This window comes from Hirundo rustica, chromosome 7 (assembly GCF_015227805.2).
Source record: "Hirundo rustica isolate bHirRus1 chromosome 7, bHirRus1.pri.v3, whole genome shotgun sequence".
In the NCBI taxonomy this organism is placed as follows: domain Eukaryota; kingdom Metazoa; phylum Chordata; class Aves; order Passeriformes; family Hirundinidae; genus Hirundo; species Hirundo rustica.
This window is the reverse complement of record NC_053456.1, coordinates 15,284,009-15,305,261: the sequence shown is the minus strand read 5'-3', so window position 1 is coordinate 15,305,261 and position 21,253 is coordinate 15,284,009. Positions and strand designations below refer to the sequence as shown.

Sequence of the window (21,253 nt, the reverse complement as noted above, 5' to 3'; positions counted from 1 at the left end):
CCATCCGCCGCCGCCCCCTTCCCCCGCCCCCTCACCCTCCTCCCCCGGGCCTCGCCCCGGGCCCCGCGGGACGCGCCGGAACGCGCCGGAACGCAGGTACCGGGGCACGCCGCCACCGACTCCTACCCGCTCCCGCCGGCCGCGTGCCCCTCCCGCCGCGCGGCGACCGCCTGCCCTCAGAGCGGCCCGGCCCGGGGCGGGCGGCGCTGCCGTGCTCTCCGTGTCCGTGTATGGGGTGAGCGGCGGAAGGGGAGCGGCGCCAGGCCCGGGAAGAGCGGGACCACCGCCAGGCCGGGCTGGGAGCGGCGGCGCCTGAGCGCGGGATGCCTGGGGGAACCTCCCCGGCAGCGCCTCCCGGGCGGCGCGCAGGGGCCGCTCCATTCATTCCTTGTGTTTTTTATCGGGAATACGCTTCGCCGTGCTTTCCGGAACTCTTGAGGCTGCGTCCGGCGCCCTCGGGTCCGTGGCTTTCCCGGGCGGAGAGCAGCGGGAGAAGCCGGAGATCTCCGTCCGGGCCCTGCCAGGTGGCCGCGGGTCTCGCGCCGTCAGAAACGAGCTCATTTGCTTTCTTAGGCTTCCTCCAAAACTTTGGTTCCCATCTCATTCTGGCTTTCCTCGGGAACTTATTTTTTTCTATTTTTTTTCCCTCTTTTTTTTTTTTAACTTTCCTTAGATCCGTTGAAGTTAAAGGGTTTTGTGGTATCTGGAATGGTGTCTGCTCACCTTTCAGCAGTAAGGAATCGATGCACTGCTGTTCATGCTGGGGGTGATTTTATTAATCTAAGTTTCCTTCACTGCTGTCCAGCTCTTTCTCACTGTTTTTAAAAACAGTGAAACGCTTTGCCAAACTTCTACGGAAAGTTCAAGCCATGCTTCTGTCTTCCTCTAGCCATTATTTGGCCTGCCAAGTTATACGTTTCTCCTTTCTAACAGGTTTTTAAGGTGGAGCACGCTTACTCTTGTTAGCTCTTTTCTGTGAGAAAGCATGGCTCTGTTAAAGGTGCACGGACCTGTCCGGATGCGTAGCATGCAGACTGGGATTACAAAATGGAAAGAAGGGAGCTTTGAAATTGTGGAGAAGGACAACAAAGTGAATCTAGTAGTTCACTACAATGTTGGAGGAATTCCAACTACGTTTCAGGTATGCCAGACATTAAGGCTTTTGTTTTAACAGTGTGTGGATTGTGCTCTTGTGAACAGCTGTCCTCTTCAAGGCTATTAGGTGTTCCACAGACTTCCACTTCCCTCTGTCACTGTTTCTTGTTCCTCATCTCCTGAACACTAATCCCTTTGAATAACTCTCCAGTAAATTATTTACACGTATTGTTAAAGGATCTACCAAGGCTGGCATTGAGATACCATTGAATGGAAAGAACCAAAAAAGCAGAGAAAAGTTACAGAAGCATAGAGCATCATGGCTCACGTTTTGGACTTTTGGAACCTGTAGCCTTTCTGTTACTGGCACATTTGCTTTCTCTGGAAGAGAAAAGCCTGACCACTTTACACTAGCTGTTTCCTCAGCTGAAGTGTGATGGTGTTAACACACCTGTAGCCTTTTGCAAGACTTCGTTGAATGTTAGTTGTTACAGTTTTAGGTTTCAAATTCAGATGGTTGTTAAAGATTCTCTTGAAATATTCAGCCAAAATTTTTCTCATTCTATAGTTGTTTTCAGATCAGTCTTCCTAGATTTTGTGTGAAATGCCTGAAATCAAAAGCAGAGTGCTTTTTCTGTGAGAAATAGATACCTGTTTAAAAAATATGTAAATAACACTAGAGCAGTTGGAAGAAAAAAAAAATCTCATCTTACTTAGCCACTTGGTTGCCTAAATTGGTCTAGATGTTGGCTTCTGCTTTTTCATGCCACTGTTGTTTTTCATCAGTAGTGTTCACCAGTCTGTTCACTGAGCTATTTATTTCTGTGTGCAGATGCTATGAAAAGAAGTTCATTTCTCTTTAAAAGGTTAGGGTTTTGCTGCCTTATTGTGCTGAAGTCTCAGCAGAGAATCTGGCAGCTAGTGTTGCCTTGAAATTAAGGCCTTGAGAAAATCTTTAGCTGTGGATTGTTCCCACCTGTATTGCTGTAGTCTTGAAAAGAGTCTCTGCCTTCTCGTGTGTGCTGCTGTGGCTGCAGGTTTGGTTGAATCCACTGTTGGACCATGTTGCTCCTGAGGAGAGCAGTCTTGTCTTCCCCCCGTGCAGTCCCTGGGTGCTTGTTCTCACACACTCTTTTCTGCCTGGATGAGTGATGTGGTGTGACAGCAGCTCAAAGGGAGGTTCCACAGGGAGGATGACCTTACAGAGCACCTAAACGTGGCCTAAAGGGGCAGGTTCTGTTCCCAGCCTCTCACGTCTGCTGTCTCTGGCACTTGTCAGATCTCTTTGTGAGCTCAGTGGAGGGTTTTCACAGAAATTTATGGAAAGGACTGAATGCAGGGTCTAGTGGAAGTGTTGATAAGCCACCATGCAGCTGGGACTGCAGCGGAGGAGGAGGCTTGTGCTGCAGGGTAGTTTGTATAACAGAGCCCCAGGCTGTCAGCATGCCACTTCAGGTGTGATAGATTCCTGATGATCTTGCATGAGAAGTTGCATTCCCTGGTTTCTTTGACAAGCTGCTCTAAGAGGATTCTGAGTGATTTCCCTGCCTATTTTTACGTTTCTGTAATGGAAGATTTGGATGGATCCAGTGTTATATTTCTTTCTAGACTGATTGGGTGTATCATCAAATTTCTTCTGTTAGATGATGTTTTAGAGATGTTTCAGAGTTTTCACTAAGTTGTCCTAGATAGTATGAAGAGAATTACTTTGTTTCCCCACACAAAACTTTGTGGTGCTGACTGGATCATAACAGGTGCGTGAAGAGTATGGATGGAGTCTTCTGACAGCATTTAGAGTTGAAATGGGTTATTTTGGACTGAGATGGTGAAGTAATTGTAATCGCTTTGCACTGGGCTCAGTGTTTTAAGAGGGCCTGAAAAACTTGGAGTCTATTATTCAATTCTTAGGTCTTTGAAGATATTTTTAGCATATATTTTTAAAAAATCCCATCAGCCCATAGAAAAACCCAAACCCAAAATACAAGGGTTGAGCACAAAGTGTTTCAAAAGTGTAATGTTCCCATTAAAACAAACCCTAAGTTTCTGATCAAGATGGTCTTCCAGCCCCTCTAAGAAGCTTCTGTTGTGTCTTGATTGGTTTTCCAAGAAGCTAGAGACCTTAATTAAAAAAAAAAAAAAAATCTCATTGGTGGACATGGAGGGTTTTTTACTATCTCAATCTTTTTGAGCTACCCTCAACCTGAATAAATAGTAGAACCTTTACCCAACAGCCACTTTTTGTAGGTGACTTAGCATGAATTAGCAAGTAAGGTTATTTTAAAGTAGCAGGGGCATCATTAGGGAGCGCAAAGTCTTCCATAACCCTGAAAGTTTTGCACTGGTTAATTGTTACGATGTTGCATACAGACTAAGCATGTTTCTTACTGACTTACTTGCTCAGCAGATTTTATAAGACATTTCAAATCTGTCTTCTCTGGGAGCAAATTGTGAAGTGAGACATTTGTGTTTAGTACTTGAAACATTTCCATCTTAAATTGTATTTCATACTTTATGTGGAAGTTTTCACCAAATGGGACTTCATAAAGTTGTTTTTCCTCTAATTTTACGAATCTCACACTCAGTAGGAAAGCAAGTTTCAGAAAGCTTATCCAGAACTCCAGAGACTGTTGAGCAATAGTGACGCTGTCCTTGCAGTTCTGTCAGATGCCAAGGTCATAGATTGTATTAATTCTGTGAGGTTTAATGTTTCCTTGAAGTGGACCAAGGAGAAGTATTTTGGTGTGAGTCTCTTTTATCTTCCCTGTTTGAAATATTTTGTTTAAATTTGTAAGTCTTTTGGCCTTTTAAAGTTGGATTTATGCTTATAGTCACTTTCTTGTTTTCAGTTAAGCCATAACATTAAAACTGTGACCTTACGACCAAATGGCAGAAAACTCTGCTGCCTGATGCTAACACTAAAGGATACCAGCTTTCTGACAATTGATAAGGTACCATTTAAAGATGCAAATGAAATGAGGATGTATTTGGATGCAGTCCATCAAGACAGGGTTCATACTGGTAAGTGCAGTTGTTGTAAATCATGTTATAACGTTATGGAGAGGTGTTGTGTTTTGTTTTTCCCATCTTATCATGGTTTAACCATACCAAACAACAGCTAAGCCCCAAGCATCTGCTCACTCACTCTTCCCTGTGGGGTTGGGAAGACAGCGAGGAAAGTGAAAATGAGGAAACTTGTGGGTAGAGACAAAGGCAGTTTACTAAGTAAAGCAAGAGCAGTGCACGCTAGCAAAGCAAATGAGGAATTCATTCACCACTCCCTGTAGGCAGGCAGGTGTTCAGCCATCTCCAAGACAGCAGGACTCTACCATGTGTAAAAATGAGTTGGGAAGACAAACACCATCACTGTGCCTCCCGTACTTATTCCCCAGCTTTATACCCTGAGCATGGTGCCGCAAGGTGTGCGATATCCCTGTGGTCAGCTGTCCCGTCTGTGTCCCCTCCTGGCTTTCTGTGCACCCTCTGCTTTCTCAGGGGTGATGTGAGCAGCAGAAAAGGCCTTGACTCTTCTGTGAGCAGAGCTCAGCAACAGCTATAACATCTCTGTTATCAGCAGTGTTTCCAGCACAAATCCAAAACACAGCCTTAGCGTCACTACTGTGAAGAAAATTAATTCCGCTCCAGCCAAAACCAGCGCACATCTTCAGCACGTTTTGTCCTCCTGGCTTTCTTTTCACTTCTGTAAATGCTTCTTTCTGGCCCCATTTTTGTTTTATACCTTTCTCATGCTGAACAATAATCAAAGGTTAATATACAGGATTTGTTTACATTGTGGTTGGTATTTGAAAGATTGTCTGTTAATCACCCATGCACAGTCTCTTGGTTTTTTATTTTACTTACTTAATTTTGTTCTTTTTAAGGATAGGAAGTTCGCTGCCCAGTGACTAAATGACCAATATGAGGGATATCCATAAACATGTGCTTATGTCGGTGCATTCAGAATATTGTAGTCCATTGGCAAGAAATCTAGCCTGCCCTTTCCAAAATCAGCTCCAGCTAAACATATTGCAAATAAAAATCCCAGTCAGTTAAATGACAATCAAATCAAATACTGTGTACCTTTTCTGTCAGCTGGGAAACCCTCACAAGGATCTGGCAGCTTTGGAGGTGTCCTGGGCAGCAGGGCCACGCAGAAGGAAGCTAACAGGCAATTCTCTCACATAGAGAACCAGGTTTGTTAAATCATTCAATTTTTTCCTCTCTAGTTTTATTCTATTCCTCTCTTCCTCTCATTCTCTTACTGTATGTTGTAATAGCACTTGTAGATACTTTACATCCAAAGTGTTTTTAATCTAGAGGGCTTGGAATAGATGTGTATGGGGTGGTTGGCAATGCTGTATCTTGCATGTGAGGAGACATCTGCATGAGTAGGAAAGGTCAGTGTCTGGCTGTGGAAGTCAGACTATGTTCTTCACTTAGAACTTTTAGGCAGAGAAGAAGTGGAAATAGAAAGTACTCGACTGAGACTTGCTTCTCGCGTAGTTCTGAATCTCTGTTTTATGCCAAACACCTTACATGTGTGTGACCATGTCTTAGTCAGCATAGGTCTTAATGAGTTCAGCAGACTTCAGCCAAAGGTGTACATTGAAAAGCAGCTGATCCAGGTTTGTATCAGAATAAAGTTACTGAATTTGTGGCATTCTGCTCACATTTTTGTGTAAATTTCACGGACTTTTCCCCAGTAGTTGTTTTCCTTCAAAATATTTTTGTTCTTCTTTTTCTCCCCAGATTTCATGGTGTATCTACTGATTTTAATTTAATATCTTATCTCTGTGAATATACTTGTGTTAATGCCCTGAGGGAGACTATTTCTGACATTATCCCAAAACAAATTTTACATGTTACTCAAAGGCAATCTCACTGTAAAAACTCGAGGCTGTGTATACAGTGGTGAGATTAGACATGTTCAGTTTTCAAGTCTAAAATTGACTAACATTCCTTAGTCAACGAATTATTACCTCTTTCCATTGCATCACATGTAGAGTTTGTTTGGCCCAAGGCGGTCAGGGCACTGTTTTAATTATGTGGATTTTAGTCCAGCTTTTTAATATTTTTAATTGTAATACCACCCAGGATTGATCTGGGGATAGTTAGGAATCGTGCCTTGGGTTTTTTAATGTCAAAGCTTGTAAGGAAGATTTTAAAAACTTAAGTTCAACTGACTTAGCGTTGGAAAATGAGAAGGGAAAGTGGTTACTGCAGTAGTTTCATGCTTATGACTTGTATGACTCAGAATTTTACTGATGTCTTTCGTGTTTAAACTCTCAGAATCCCTTACAAGTAGCATCTCTCAGCTTCTAGGTGCTACACTGTAGCAAATAAAAGGTGGTGGAAATCAGATTAGACTGAAGATGGTCCTATTTTTTCACTCTTGGGTTTTCTCCCTGGCCCACTCCACTCGGGCTTTGCAGACTCCTCCCAAACGAGTGACTGTGGAGAGTAAGGAGGAAAATACATTTCGGAAGGTGCTGGGTACCCCAGCAAGAGGCTCTATTAAGAATTCTGCCGGAGCTGGAACACCAAGCAACAGGGTGAACATTTCATCATCTCCTGCATCATCAGTCCCTCACAGGACAGGCTTGTTGGAGAATCGGTAGGAGGGTTTTCTTCTTACTATAATACTCTTAAAATCCATCTCTTGATAAAGCTACAGGTGGAACTCAGTACACTGAGGCATAATAAAGGGATATAAATCTTCCTCTAGATTTGCTGTTACTTTTAACAGGATGTTAATACATCCTTTTATAGCCTCTGACTGGTATGGGCATTAGAACTTTAAGTACAGCTTAAGAGTTGGGTATACCAAATGCTTCTCTGTATGCTATAAAAGTGGAGGTTGCAGAAGATAGGTCCAGAATGCATGGAAAGCATTGAGGAATTCTGTTCACTTGAAAGAGGGTCATTTACTAATCTTTCAGAAAGAATGACCACAAATTTTTGTGTCCTTAGTGAAAAGAGGAAAAGAACACAACCCCCTGGTTCAGAAATGAGCGAAGACTATCCCAAAGAGAATGATTCTTCAACGTAAGTAACAGTTGTTTCTGATTTTAAATTCCTTGTTTATTTGTAAAGGTATATTTTTCTGAATAGAATGCTCTCAGCCACATGGACCAGGTCAGTAAGCTTGAGAGCACATTGGGTACTTAATATGAGGTATGTGTTCAGGGTTAATAAGGGAAATGCAAACTACTCCAGCAGCTGATTTGCATGAACTGGCACATGGAAATTTTGTGTCATTGATCTTTTGTCAGTTATGTCAGTCAGAACTGTATGTGGATTATGTGTGCTTTGACCCTTTTCAAAACAAAACTGATAAAGGGGAACGGCCACTTGAAGAGGCAGCTCCATGTGTTTGAAGTCAGATTTAATTGTAAGAGGGCTTGTTTAAATGAATTGGCTAAACTTACATGTGAGTGCAGTTCTACTGCTCGTGGTCAAGTATTAAAGGTGATAGGAGAGAAATGGTTCAAAACAAGTTGTAAATACTGAACAGGAATGTCCCATGTCTTCCATAACTGCAATGTCTTCCACTCTTCTCTCTAGGAATAATAAAGCCTTGAGTGATCCAGCATGGAAGTATTTGAATAGTAGCAGAGAGAAACAGTTGAACCTGAAGCAGGCTGAGGAGAATAGGACATCAGGTAAAAAAATGAATGTAAAGCCAAATGATACCTAGCCTTGACCAGTACAATTTTACCCCTTTGGTACTAGTTCAGCGAGTTGCTGCAGAGATGTTTTTTCCTAATCTGATAGGCCATTAACTTTGTGGCTTCCTCCAGAGCTGTACATGAGATGCAAATAACCTGCCTTTCAAAGCCTGTCCTGCTCTAGTGTGGCCTTGATTTTATTCTTCAGTGCTGATGACAGCACATGAGCCAGCTTGCTTGAAAATTCCAACAAGCAGCTCCAAACTGTTCCAAGCTGCTCTTTCCCTTGGGAGGGGATTTCTGTAAACTCAGTTTTGCTTGCTTCCTTACTTATTTTTGAAACTTTCCTCTTGATGCATATGTGAACTGTATGCTGTTTTTTGTGATTAAAATGTGTACTGTTTGATTTTACTTCCTTATCTCTTCCCCAGAACTTAGAGGGGGAGCTCACTGGGGCCAGGACTTTTGTCCTGTTTGTACCAAAGTTCTGCTGGGTGCTGCTGTGGGACAAGACTTTACAGACAATACAGAAATACTGACAGTATGTAGCTAAGTTAGTAAGCAGCACTGTTCTCCAGTTTTATGAATACATACCTTCTTTCCTCATAAAGAGGAATGCATTCAAGATCTTGTTTTTATGGGGGAGTGTTGGTAGATGCATTAATTTTTTAGTGCATCTCTGATGGCACAGATGGGTTGCTGGAACAGCCAGTAAGGTGAATGTTTACCTCTGAATGGAAATCTGGTTTTGTCTTCAGAGTCGAAATTAGAGTCTGTGTATCCCTTCAAGTTCTGGTAACAGTATTGCAAACTTCTTTCATGTACCTGCATTTCAGAAAGTCACATGGCTCAAACAACTTCAGGCTGGAAAAGAAGCAAACGGTTTTTCATTATTCAAACTAAATTACACTGTGATTCACTGTAATAGGTGGCTTTCTGACTCTTGAGAGCATTTTTTTGATGTGGCACCATCTGAGGCATTAGAGTCTCAGGATCTGTCACAATGATATCATAGCAATGAAACAATCCTATTTTGCCCCAAGTATATAGTAATTTACTGTGGAATCGGGAGCGGGAAGAGAAACTGTTTTCACTTCTGCATATTTTCCTTGAATTTTGAAAGCACTGCATTAGAAATCAGGAGTTTTCTGTACATGTGTCTTATCTCTCTGAACAAGAGATTTATTAACTTTATCATAGTTAAGATAATGACTTTTTAATTTTTCATATTGCACTTTGAGTTTGATGGAGATTGAATTGAATACCTTAAATTCCATCATGCCTTTATTTACATATCATTAATATTCATATTAGTACTTCTAAGCATATGTATTAGTAGACTCTCAACCAATTCTAGAAACCACTATTTGAGGATTTTTAAGCCTTTTGACTAAACACTTTGAACTAGTTGTTTATTGTAAAAATAGCTGTGTAACCTGGAACAAAACACTCTGCCTTTCCTTCTCTTTTAAAGGTGTTTTACCACTGCAGTCGTCATCTTTTTATGGTAGTCGGTCCTCTTCAAAAGAGTACTCCACTGGCAGTTCCACCCTGGACAGGTAGGGCTGATTCACTAGAATGCACTGTAAAGAGCAGTTGTTTCACAGGAATTCAGCTCCTCAGTTTCCTGTGTATTGATCTCATGGTGCTTAGATGCATAACTTGGTGAGTTTTGTTAGGATTTTTGTTTTCCCTTCAGGAGCACAGTCCTGTTCTTCAGTGTGTCTTCAACTGCCCTGCTTACATCTACAAACTCTGGTTACTGCTTGCAACAGGAAGACTTTATAAAATCACTCAAGTCTGTTATAGTTGTTGTGAATGACTCTAGATGGTTCAAATTCTATATAAACTCTGGAAATTAAGTCTGAACCCTTGCTTCATTTTCCCCAAGTAGATAAATGGCATGCAATTCTATATTTTAATAACAGTATTTTAGCAAATACTAAACCCTGCTGAGCTTGGGATTCTTCTTTGCCAGGTGCTGTGCAGTCATGGTCTCTGCCCTAGACAGATGAGATACAAGATCAAGGGAGTAAAGAAGCATTGTCCGTGTTTAAATGTTAGGAGTTGAGGTCCATAGTGATTAGATTACAAGAGCAAGAGACTGAAGATGGAGACTCTGGCCCAGATGTGAATTTTAAGCACGTCTTGGGAGTAGTGATCTCATACTATGTAATCATTCTTCCTCTCTTCATACAGTGTGGAGAATTATTAAATGTTTGTAAGACCAAAGACTTGGTTATACTGCATGAAAAGCAGTGGTTATAAGGAAATTTAACCAACCTAAGAATTTAACACTTCTTTCCAGAGGTGTTCTCTGTCACACTTCTCTTTCACTGTGACACATTCCAGTTAGCTTGTATGACTTTACCAGTCCTTGACTTCTGTAGTGATTCCAGTGTCATGGACTACAGCTCTTTAAAGCTGAGCATTACAAATCTTACCCTTCTTATGCTTTTATGTTTCTAGGTCTAGTGTATCCAGCCAGACCTCTTCAGCCAAAAGAAGCCTGGGATTCCTTTCTCAGCCTGCTCCTCTTTCTGTTAAAAAAATGAGATCTAATCAAGATTACACAGGGTGGAACAAACCCCGAGTGCCCCTTTCCACCCATCCTCAACAACAGTTGCAAGGGTAAATTTAATTTTCTTTATCTAGCGTGCATACTTTGATCATCAGAGCATGCACATTCTTGTTATAATTATTTAATTTAAAAAATAATCCTGAACTTAATGAACACTGAGGCAGGGAAGACTTTTCTTAGTTTGGAGGGTATGTATTCTTGAATTCACAACCTGGGAGTTTCAGAGGCATAACAATTTCAGGTAGTTCAAGTTCCTTTAATGATGATTTTATATATATATATATATTTATTTTTATATATATATATATATGCATTTTTTTGAAGTTTGATTGTAGAAACTCATGGGTGCTTTCCTGATAAATGTTGCCCCCCATGAGTTTTCAGTTTAGGCTGAAGGGCTGGGAACAGCTCTTGTAAGAAACTCTGGGGGAGTGGCTGGGGTGACTCCTATGTGTTAGTAGTGCTGTGTTTACAGACACAAAGTATTCAATTTTTTTTTTTTTTCCAGGTTTTCAAACTTGGGAAACACCTGCTATATGAATGCCATTCTACAGTCCTTATTTTCAATTCAGTCTTTTGCTAATGATTTGCTCAAACAGGGTATCCCATGGAAAAAAATTCCACTCAATGCACTTATCAGGTAAAAATCACTTTCTGTGAAAGCTGTTTTCTCCTTCATTACTGAGAACCTGGTTTGGTAATGCTGAAGCATCTTTGTAGAGGGTCATTTGCCTGTGTAGGTAATAAAAAAAATCCTAGTGCTCTGCGTGGTGGAGCTTTTCTTTTGAAATAGGAAATTGGCTCTTAAAACTTAGAATACTGAGTTACAGGCGCTCTTTTACTGTATTTCTAGTGGCAGAGTGAAATGCTTCAGAAGAAAATGTAAGAAATTGCAAAATAAGTTAAATGCAGCAAAATCTCTTTTAAAAACTTTGCCAGGTAGACTTTAAGCTGATCACTAACTTCACCTGATGTGTGGGGGCTTATCTGCCTTCTGTTTTGTAGCTGTGGAAAGTGTTTGAGTTTTGCATACTTAATCTTCTCTAAATTCAGCCATTCGGGATGTTTATTATATTTTCTCTTGTGCACCTCATTTCTCTTCTGTCACTAAATAAGATTCAGGATTATCAGAACCATTTGTGTTTCTGTTTAATAATTTTTTATATCTTTTGAGGTAACTTTCTATTCTTGGTGTGTCATTTTGAAATCTTTCTACACTGCTTGGGATCAGAGGTTGTTCCATCTGCCTCTTGAAATGTCCTTTCCCTAATTCTTGTAGAAAGACCTCTGAAGGTTGTGCTCCATATACCTAATGGGCAGTGTGTAATCCTGTACAAGTCAGAATTGATACTCAAAGCATCTACTTTGTCTTCTCTTGGTTTGGCTATATCATCTAACCTGGTGACTGTTTTTCTGGTTGATCAGTGATTGCTTATCACCTGTGCTGTGGTTTCCTAACATGCTTCACTGAGCAGCTGTAGAGGGCTAGGACAGCACAAGCTGTTCTTGGAGTTTGGCAGAGTAGCAGAAACTTGTCAAGCTGCAGTAAACAGATCAGATTCTTGGGGTAACTAGGTATTAGTTGTTGGGTTTGGGATGCAAGGGGTTTCCTTGTCTTTGGGTTGGGAGTTTTTGTGTCATGGAATGTGACATCTTCCTGTCACCATCCTATGTGTGTAGCAGGACTGAAACTTGTGCTTGGAATGTATTTGGTGTGTGTCCTGTGAAATTGTAAAGCAGTTATAAAAGATAACTAAATCACGGTAGCTGAGAGGCACAGGTAAAGTTCATTTCAAAAGTTTTGTAGCAAAGCTAACAGAAATACTAGCTTGAACCAAGGAACTCCTCGTGGCTCTTTTTGCTACAGCTTTTTTCTCTGTTATAAAGGTTTTACTGCTGAAAGAAGTAAAGCTTGGAAATGAGTGGAAATGTAAAAATAGAAAATACATCAAACCTTTCTAACCATTCAAGTTGAATTTAGTGATTTTGTGTTGCTTATTTTGGTACTGTGTGATATCATATCTCCTATCAGTACAAATGTTTTCAAAAAGCATTATGAGTCTTTTTCTTATTGCAAAAGAGCAGAAATAAGTTTTTAGAGCTTTATAAGGCTTTTCTCTTTACCTTAAAAGATTGTGGATTTGGTTTGTTTTTTTTTTTTCATTTGAGTGCTGTTTGATGATGGCCTCAAATGAGATCTTGAAATACTTGAAATGGAAAAGGTTAATTATCTGTGGGATATTTTCATATAGAACCCCTGAACCACTAATCGCAGGAGAGAAGCTTTTAGGAACTCTTAAAATAAGGTATCAAGAGTTCTATTATGTTTCTCTAAAGTCCTGGAAAATCAACCAGTGTTTCATTGCCTTGACTTCTGCAGACGTTTTGCCCATCTGCTTGCTAAGAAGGATGTCTGCAGCCCTGAGGTTAAGAAAGAGCTGCTCAAGAAGGTGAAAAGTGCCATTTCAGCTACTGCAGAGAGATTTTCTGGGTACATGCAGAATGTAAGTATCTTTGTCTGGAAACAGTTATGTGCAGTTTGTTCAGTGTTTGGACTGCGTTGAGCACCTGTCAAGCTTCAGCTGTGTTTGACAGTGACTTTTGGTTGAATGGCAGTGATTGTTGGAGCAGAACTGCCTCAGTATTACTGAATGCAGTGAATTAAACATAATTTCCCCAGTCTCTATGTGTGTGAGAAAAATACTGAATGCAGTTATATGAAGCTCTTTTATTGCATTTGCCCTGTTTCTAGGATGCACATGAGTTCTTGAGCCAGTGTCTGGATCAGCTGAAGGAAGACATGGAAAAGTTAAACAAAACTTGGAAGAGTGAACCAGTCCCTAACGAGGATAACTCGCCAGGGCGTGCTTCTGATGACCTCTCAGCCACCAAAGTTTATACATGTCCTGTTATCAGTAACTTAGAGTTTGAGGTTCAGCATTCTATCATTTGCAAAATGTAAGTGTGCTTGACAGCTTTCCTTACACTTATCTTAGGACTAGGAAGTGTTCCCATCTGATATGACTTCGTCTGCAGGTTGTAACCAGAATTAAGAACTGTGTTTTATCCAAAGCTAGATATTTAGAAAAATACTCTCTTGTCTACAAGGGCTGTAAACCTCACACCACACTGCCTTTATTCAACCAGTATCATACCACCTAGTTCTTCATGGCATGTCCATCGGAAAGCTTTTGTGCTGTGCTCTTTGTGTACCAATTGCATAGGAATGGAGAGAAAAGGGAGCTTCAGCCAAGTAATGTTTCCTCTTAAAAAAAGAAAGGAAAAGGGGGGAGCTATGTTTTAAATTTGATCTTTCTAAGGGCTTCCAGGGAATGGCATTTTCTTCTGTCTCTCTATGTTCTTGCAGAAAAAGATGTAAACCAGTATGTTTGGGCATTCATTGTGTATGACCTGTGCAGCAGATTTCCATATGGGAATGTTTCATTCCCCAGAGTTTTTATGAACATAGACATTTGGGAATAATAGTTTATGTATGCTTAATCAGTTCCACAGAACAATTGAAAGTAAAGTGCATCCAGGTAATAATTACAGAAGAAAAATGACTGTAGTAGGTTTTGGGGTTTTTTCCCCTAAGAAAAATGAAATGTAAGAAAAATTAAGGTGTTTTGTTGGTTTTGGTTTTTTAGATGGACTCAACTCTTCTGTTTATAAGAACAGTTTAAAAGTATTTGTAGCACTTCCCTTCTGCTAAACTGGGCTGGGCTTACTTATTTTCTCCTGAGAATACTGAATGAAGATGAGTTCAGCTGTAGCAGTCACCTTGCTTCTCCAAAGCAATCTGTACATTTTCTTTCTTACCCTTGCGCAAATATTTCAACTTCTAAAGCATCAAAAAGAAATTGCAAGATCCGTCTTTGTCCTGAGTATCAAACAGTTCCATTTTGATGAGTAAAAATAGGATGATCAAGAAGTATATGTTTACTGGGAAGTCACTTTGCCCTAAAGCATGCAAGTGTTCATTAATTTCAAGTTTATTTTTCATCAGACTTGCACAGACTTGTTTCTTTTTTAGGTGTGGTGAAACAGTCACTAAACGAGAACAGTTTAATGACCTCTCCATTGACCTTCCTCGAAGGAAGAAGTTCCTTCCTTCCCGGTCGATCCAGGATTCTCTTGACCTCTTTTTTCGGGTATGTACTTTCAGGGTGATTGTGTGGAGTGTGTGTAGGTTATATACCTTATGGAAATTCTGATTGTACAGCTGAATATTAGTTTGTATGGCAGTGCTTTGCAGGCATGTGAGATAGCGTTGCACTTTTTTGAGCTTTGTCCATTAACAGCATATAAAAGTTTTTACTGTAAAATGCTGTGCAAAAATTAACTGATGTAAAATAGGTGAACTTCCCAATTTTGTGCTGAAAGAGTTGAGGTGTAAACAAATACAGAGGAGAGAAGGGAGGCTGTCAGATTGAGATAATCACTCAGGAATTGCTACCTCTCCTGGGCTAGGATGCTTCAGCAGCTTGTGTACAAGCCTTAATTAGCATGGAGGAAAAAGGTCATGCAGGTACAATAATTTTAAAAAATAAATAGCTGTAATATGTGGGTGTTTACTTTTGGAAGCAGAGCTTCAAGGTGAAGCCATACGTCTGTGAATTGGTGTTGTGTTTTGTCATATCTCGAGACAAACCTTTTTTTTCCTCTCTGTATACATAGTACTTTCAACAGAGAGAAAAAGCTGCTGGAGGTCTTACAAGATAACAATTTTAGGAATATTTTTAAATTGTAATTTGGCTTCGCTTCAGGTAAAGGGCTATAGGAATGTTTGATGGGCAAGTTATGTAATGTCAGAAAATGGATGCTTCCCCTTTTGAAGTCTGTTCAGAACTCTATTCTCATGTAGCATACCTTGGTAAGTTTAGATGAGGTTAGCTTCTGAGGAGCAAAGCAGAGGTTTTGAACAAGAGGGAGAAAATTCCATGGCACCATCCTCCACCACAGGTAATTAGGGGAAAAAAACACCCAAACAAATCCTGTGTATGGGAGAGAAAACTGTTAACCTCACAAGATTGTCCCCTCTCTTTGGTAGCTAATTCGTGTCTTTATGGTGACTCATTCCCTGGTCTTCTTGCAAGTAGACTTGCAAGAAGAATTCCGCCTGTATTAGTGGATATGATGTCAAATTTTAAGTTGTGCTGCCTGTTCTCTTACTAAATGCCCTCTCACAAGGTCAAGTTAAAGGTGATTATAATTTTAAGTGGTTACTGCTGTTTTGAAGAGTTTGTGTGACAGATGTGATGTATTTTTAGTTGAGATCTGTTTCATTTCTCTTTGGTTCTACAAATCATTTCTCTGCGCCCTTAAACAGGCAGAGGAGATTGAGTATTCCTGTGAGAAGTGCAATGGAAAGTCTGCTGTTGTCACACACAAGTTCAACAGACTTCCCAGGTAAATGGTGACGCCTGTTCCTCTTCTTCCTGGAGGCATATGTTACAAAAAAGTAACAAGCAACAAAAATCCCTTGAAGAGTAAAGCTGGGAAAATGAGCAGGACAGTGTGTACAGTGGTCAGTGAGAGGTGCACCTGCAGTCAGTCTTCATGCTGTCCTTGAGTTTCACCCTAAAGAACCCCTTGGAAACCCTCAGCCGTGCTTGCTTCTTCCTCCCTATCACTACACAAGGAGGACTGAGTTTTCCCCTTCCCATTTTCTTGGGGTTTCTGGGATGTGAACGAAGCAGATACAGTAAATATATTCTGGAATTTTAATACTGCACAAATTGAGTGATGAACAGGGGCATAATTACCTGTGTCTTGCAGAGAAGAGATGGTCAGCATTTGCCTATGATTATCTGTCTTGGTCAGGTGAATGCCTTTGAAAAAAGACTTACTTGGATTTTGAATAGATTTTCTCTGACTTCTGTCATGAGATTAACATTTGTCATTCTCTCATCTCTCTCAGGGTCCTGATTCTTCATCTGAAACGATACAGTTTCAACGTGGCATTGTCTCTCAACCATAAAGTGGGGCAGCAGGTGGTTATTCCAAGATACTTAACCCTGCTTTCCCACTGTACAGAGAGCACCAGGCTGCCACTGACACTGGGATGGAGCGTCCATTCTGCCATGTAAGTGTACAGCTTTGGTCCCTGCTGTGTTAATCATGTATGCCACAAGGTTGGCGCTTGGCAGATCTTCTCCAGAGGATGCCTGTACAAGGAAACGTTACAGTTATGCAGCTTCAGGTGTGTGTTGCTAGCTTGTAGTGCTGCTGTCATAGGAACACGTTTCGGAAAGGAAGCATGATAGAAGCAGTAAGAAGAGATGGTTGGGCATTATCTAGGGAATATTTGGAAAGATAGTCTTCACTGTGCTTGAAAGTAGCTTTATTTTCTTTTTAAGAACACTTCTGTTAGTAATTTTTAAAATGTAGGCCTCTCAGTCCAAAGTCATCTAGATTACCTTTCCCTTCAGAGCACTCTAAATCTGCTTAGAAGACAAAACATCCTGCTTTTTTCTGCCAATTTCCACTTGCACCTCTTGTGCTGTCATTTCATTTTTCGTTGTCTTTCCTGTGCCACTGTAGTGTCTGAGCACTTTGCATGCTGAAAATACTCTCTCCTTTTCCTTTTCACTCCTTTTGAGTGTTATTTGTGTACAGCTGCCTGACCTGTGACAGAGAGATTAAATGTGCCAGTTATCACAGGAAGCATGTGGCAGAATAAGGACCAAGAAACCCTTAGGTTTCTTGTAGCCTCTGCTGAGTGACATAGCCAGGGTATCCACTGTGGGCTAGGACACATCTGGTGCATATGTTCAGCAGTGTGGCAGGTGTTGTGCCAAATGTTTAGTGGTGCTTTCAGATGTAAGTGGATGTTTCCTGTGAGTTTGTTTTAATGGTAGAAATCTCAAGCAGTTAATGCTAGCCAGAGCAGCAATACTTGAAAACAAGTTGGAAATAGCTTTCTAATGTTTGGAGTTATTTTCAGTCATAGAAACCATTGTGATTGACCAGGGAGTGGAAGGGGGAGCTAGGCTGCAGAGAAGCAGCCCTGGTTTAGGGGGACGATTGGAAAAGATTTCTGCAGTGGCTACCATCTGTTTGATAGATGTGTAGTGATAGTGATGGACTTTGAGGAGCCCATGAAAGGATTAAATGGAGCAGGAAGTTGGTTCAGAGGAATCTAGGTAAGGCAGGAGAAATTAAGATGTGGGATATGCCAGAAAACCGGCTGATCCAGACAACAGGAGGAGACTGTGGTTTGGGAGCAGGAACTCAAGTGCTGGTGGGAATAAAATATAAAGGAATGAGTTGTCTTGACATGGGAGCCGAGAGCCTTTAATTTATGAGCTGGTCCCTAAGGGTGCATCGCCCAGAAGTGAATCAAGTTTAAAGGATTATACATGGTTTTGAACAACTGTTGTTTATTTATAGTGTGATGAAGTTACTACTGTAAATCTAAGCAATTAGCAAGTACATAATGGTATTCTGCTTGTTCTTTTGGTCATGGATTTGCATGCATAGCAGACAAGTAAACACTTATTTTTTAAAGACTGATAAATATTTTGTTCTTTCAATAGTTCCCGTCCATTGAAAGCCTCCCAGATGGTGAATTCCTGTACTGTAAGCACTTCCACGCCTTGTAGGTGAGTTATAGCTCTGAAATGCCCAACGGCCTGGGGTTTTGTGGCATAGTTTCTAAGGCATTTTTAGATTTTATAGTTCTTTCCTGTTTTTTATGTTGTAAATGATTTCAGCTACTCTCTTTTTTCATATCCGAGTTTTATTGGTGTTACATGATACTGAAATTAACATCAATGGTGCAGTTTGCCTAGTTTAAGAGGAAAAATTACTCCTACTTTTGCAATCTAGCTCTTTGTTTTGACTCTGTGGAGCCAAAATGGGTGTTTTGGAAACAGGTGGTTGATTCCCTAAGCTTATTTGCAAAGATGAGACAGCCAGTTTTTGATACTGTGAAAAATGTGATATCACAGTGGATGGTTGTGCATTGAGGGATGCTTAAAGACCAGGTATGCTAATAAAATGAAATGGTGGCTTCCCCAGACTCCTTTGTCTTCTGTTCTTAAGAAGCAAGAATTTGTCTTAATGGAAGAATAAACAGGAAAAGTGAAAAATTGGTGCATTTTTGTACTTTTAATATCTGGTTAATGTTGTGAGAAGTCCTGTGTCCAGCTTAAAAAACTAAAGTCAAATGATTTATGCCAAATCCTCTGTGTTAATGTGGCCTTGTCTCATGAGTTCAGTCTGGGATTGCAAGGTAATAAAGTGCAGAATCCTTGGCCTCAAAAGCAAGAGCCACACTTGGTTACTTTTAATGTTGTAAACTATTATTGCAGGCTTCAAGTAGATATGTCAGTTAACCCAATAAAAACACAGCTTTTCTGAAAACCTTGACTGCCGTGTTAATAAATTGTCACTGTCAGTAGTTGCAGTTTGTTCCCCAGTTGAACAGTGTGAAAGCACTGCTTCAGCAGTTACTTTGAGACGTGTTTGTACGACGCAACGATGCTGTGAAGTTTTATAGCCATGTTTTTAATTTACAGAAAATACACTTTCAAGTCAAAGAGCTCTGCAGCACTCTATGTAGATTCTGACAGTGATGATGAGCCACTGAAACGCTCTGTTGCCCATAGCCAAAGGTTGTGTAACATACAGAGTAGAGAACAGCAACAGCTGCAGGAAGAGCCAGAAAAGGTAAGGGAAAAACCCACAAACTTTCATGTACTAGGTCCTGTATGTGCTCATGTCTGCTGCATGCTTTTTTTAGCATAATCTGAGTGAAATTTATGTCAGATGAGGTTTTTTCCCTCCTAATTAGCACTGCAATGCCAGAAGGGAGTGCTTTGCTAATTGACCTCTCTCTACAGTTGTCTTGGGTTCCCACTGGGAACAGAAGTAATTGCATTGCAATTGAACTTGAGTTTTCAGGTTATGTGTACCTGCTGCTTAGCAGTTTGGTCAGTCCTTTGGGTAACTTGCACTAATAATGTTCCTGGGCTGAGGTATAATGTGCTGTCAATAATAAAAGTATGCAGTAAAGCCCTTGATTAAATTAGATCCAGTATGAGTTGGGCTATGCAAAATATTCAGTTGAGAGAATTTAATGCACATCTAATCTGTGGCCTCCTTCAAGTGTGGCTTTTAAAATGCTTTTAGAATCTGAAACTAACAGTCTTTGGAGGCGGACACATGGAAGTGTGAAGAGACCAAGTTCACTGGTGTAATGGCACGGTTAATTTCAAATTGCCTTTGAGCTTTTCCTTGTGACTAGTGTTAACGCTGCCAAGATGCCTTTTTTGCCTGTGTCAGGGCAGTGTATTAGCAGGTAGATGAGTTGTGTGGGAAGAAGTGATGACCCAGAAGGGAATAGAAGCAGCTTAGAGGATTATCTTGCAGTACCACTTTCTTCTGTTGAGAGTGCTGCAGGCCTAGTGCTTAGGACAGGTTTCTTTCATCTCTGCTTCTATAAAGCTTTTGCTTCACTAAACTTTTTGACAATGCTTGTAGGGTTATTTTAATCAAGCAGAGACTTGTGGCCTTGATTATGGTATTTAGGGTCAGGTGTAAATCTGGATTAATAGCAGTAGGTAACAAGAGGTAGATATCTACAGTTTCTGATCTGATAGGAAAAATCAAACCAAGGGAGGATCCTGACCCAGTATTTAATAAACGACAGATACTGAGTATTAAGTTTTTAGGAGATCCAGAGCTGGGAAGAACTGCCAATTTGATGAAACTCAGAACTACAGATAAGAATGATCTTGACAAATCTGAGAAACTGCGTTAAAACAGGAGAGGTTGTTCAGTAGAAACAGGCTAAAGGTGCTAATCTTATCAGGATTAATTGACTATATATGTGGGATGGGAACAGCTGGGAAAGCAGTCGGCCTTCAGAAAGGGCATGAAAGGTGACAGTCAATCATACAGTCAGGCAGGTTGAAAGTAGAAGTATCTAGACAGAACCATAGCCTACATACACATTGTGTGAAGTAACCCTCCTTTTTTCCTCAGAATTGAGCTTTAGCTGGAGTTCTGTATCCATCTTTGGGCTCTGGACTGAAAAGAGTTATAGATTAACTGGAGAGGGGCCAGAGGAGAGGAACATGAATGGTCAGAGGTCTAGAAAGGAAGATTTTGAGAGAAAGAGCAGGCAAGTGGTCTTCAGTTTGGTCTTTAGTTTAAAGAAAAATGTAAGCAAGGCTTGTGTCTTCAAGGAAGGGGAAGAAGTTAATAGAAGCACTTGAGCTGTTTTTCTGTGCCTGTGGTGGGTAGAACAAAAAGTAATAGACTAAATTGCAGACAGTAATATTTAGATTAAATATTAGGGAAAACTTCCTGATGGTCGGGATATGTAGGGATGGAATGGATTACTGTGGGAAAACACAGAAAACCCTTTGCTGAAGATCTTGAGGCTGCTGTGTCCTGCATGGCACATCTAAGCCTGGCTGCAGCTGAGGGAAGGAAACAACCTTGTCTTTGAAGTCCCCCTTATATACAGAAAGGGTATTTCAGACTCTCCTTACTGATCCTTCCGGGAGTTTTGTTTGTGAGGAAGAGTAGGTAGTTTCTACTGCACAAGCCCTGTAAGTGCAAAAATTGTGGGAATAAAGCACACTGATTTGACTAACAAATTAATTACAGGCTTTACAGCCTGTTGTGGGAAAGAGACACCATTGGTGATGGTTCTACATAAATTATTTTATTCTGTGGCCACGCATATTGGCCACTTCTCAGCCACAGGCCTGACCAACTGTCTGTTACCATTAACCAGGTTCTCTGACCTTCTCAGTGTTTTTCTGGGAGACCTGGTCCTGGTTTTTGGAAGTGGCAATACTGTTGCTGCACCATTCTCTTGGTATGATTCTCAAAACAGCTGTGGATGGGGTTGCATTAAGGGCTTGGTGGTCACTTTGTCTGACCAGTACATCCCTTG

The 21,253-nt window shown here is 40.8% G+C and overlaps 1 protein-coding gene across 2 annotated transcripts in view; it reads left to right on the top strand.

Moving 5' to 3' along the window:
• The first annotated feature begins 14 nt into the window (after positions 1-14).
• Positions 15-21,253, top strand: part of USP37 (ubiquitin specific peptidase 37) — a 33,637-nt gene continuing 12,398 nt past the window's right edge. The window contains exons 1-17 of one of the 2 annotated variants that reach the window (XM_040069848.2): positions 15-96; positions 934-1,141; positions 3,942-4,113; positions 5,185-5,285; positions 6,525-6,706; positions 7,063-7,137; positions 7,657-7,754; positions 9,235-9,319; positions 10,230-10,391; positions 10,850-10,981; positions 12,722-12,845; positions 13,094-13,299; positions 14,375-14,492; positions 15,671-15,750; positions 16,262-16,426; positions 17,880-17,945; positions 18,864-19,014. In XM_040069848.2, the coding sequence (XP_039925782.1) occupies positions 986-1,141; positions 3,942-4,113; positions 5,185-5,285; positions 6,525-6,706; positions 7,063-7,137; positions 7,657-7,754; positions 9,235-9,319; positions 10,230-10,391; positions 10,850-10,981; positions 12,722-12,845; positions 13,094-13,299; positions 14,375-14,492; positions 15,671-15,750; positions 16,262-16,426; positions 17,880-17,945; positions 18,864-19,014 (2,073 nt within the window). In that variant the 5' untranslated portion in view covers positions 15-96; positions 934-985. Of the gene's footprint in view, positions 97-425; positions 525-933; positions 1,142-3,941; positions 4,114-5,184; positions 5,286-6,524; positions 6,707-7,062; positions 7,138-7,656; positions 7,755-9,234; positions 9,320-10,229; positions 10,392-10,849; positions 10,982-12,721; positions 12,846-13,093; positions 13,300-14,374; positions 14,493-15,670; positions 15,751-16,261; positions 16,427-17,879; positions 17,946-18,863; positions 19,015-21,253 lie in introns of those variants that run through there. The other variant, XM_040069849.2, reaches the window with a different exon arrangement.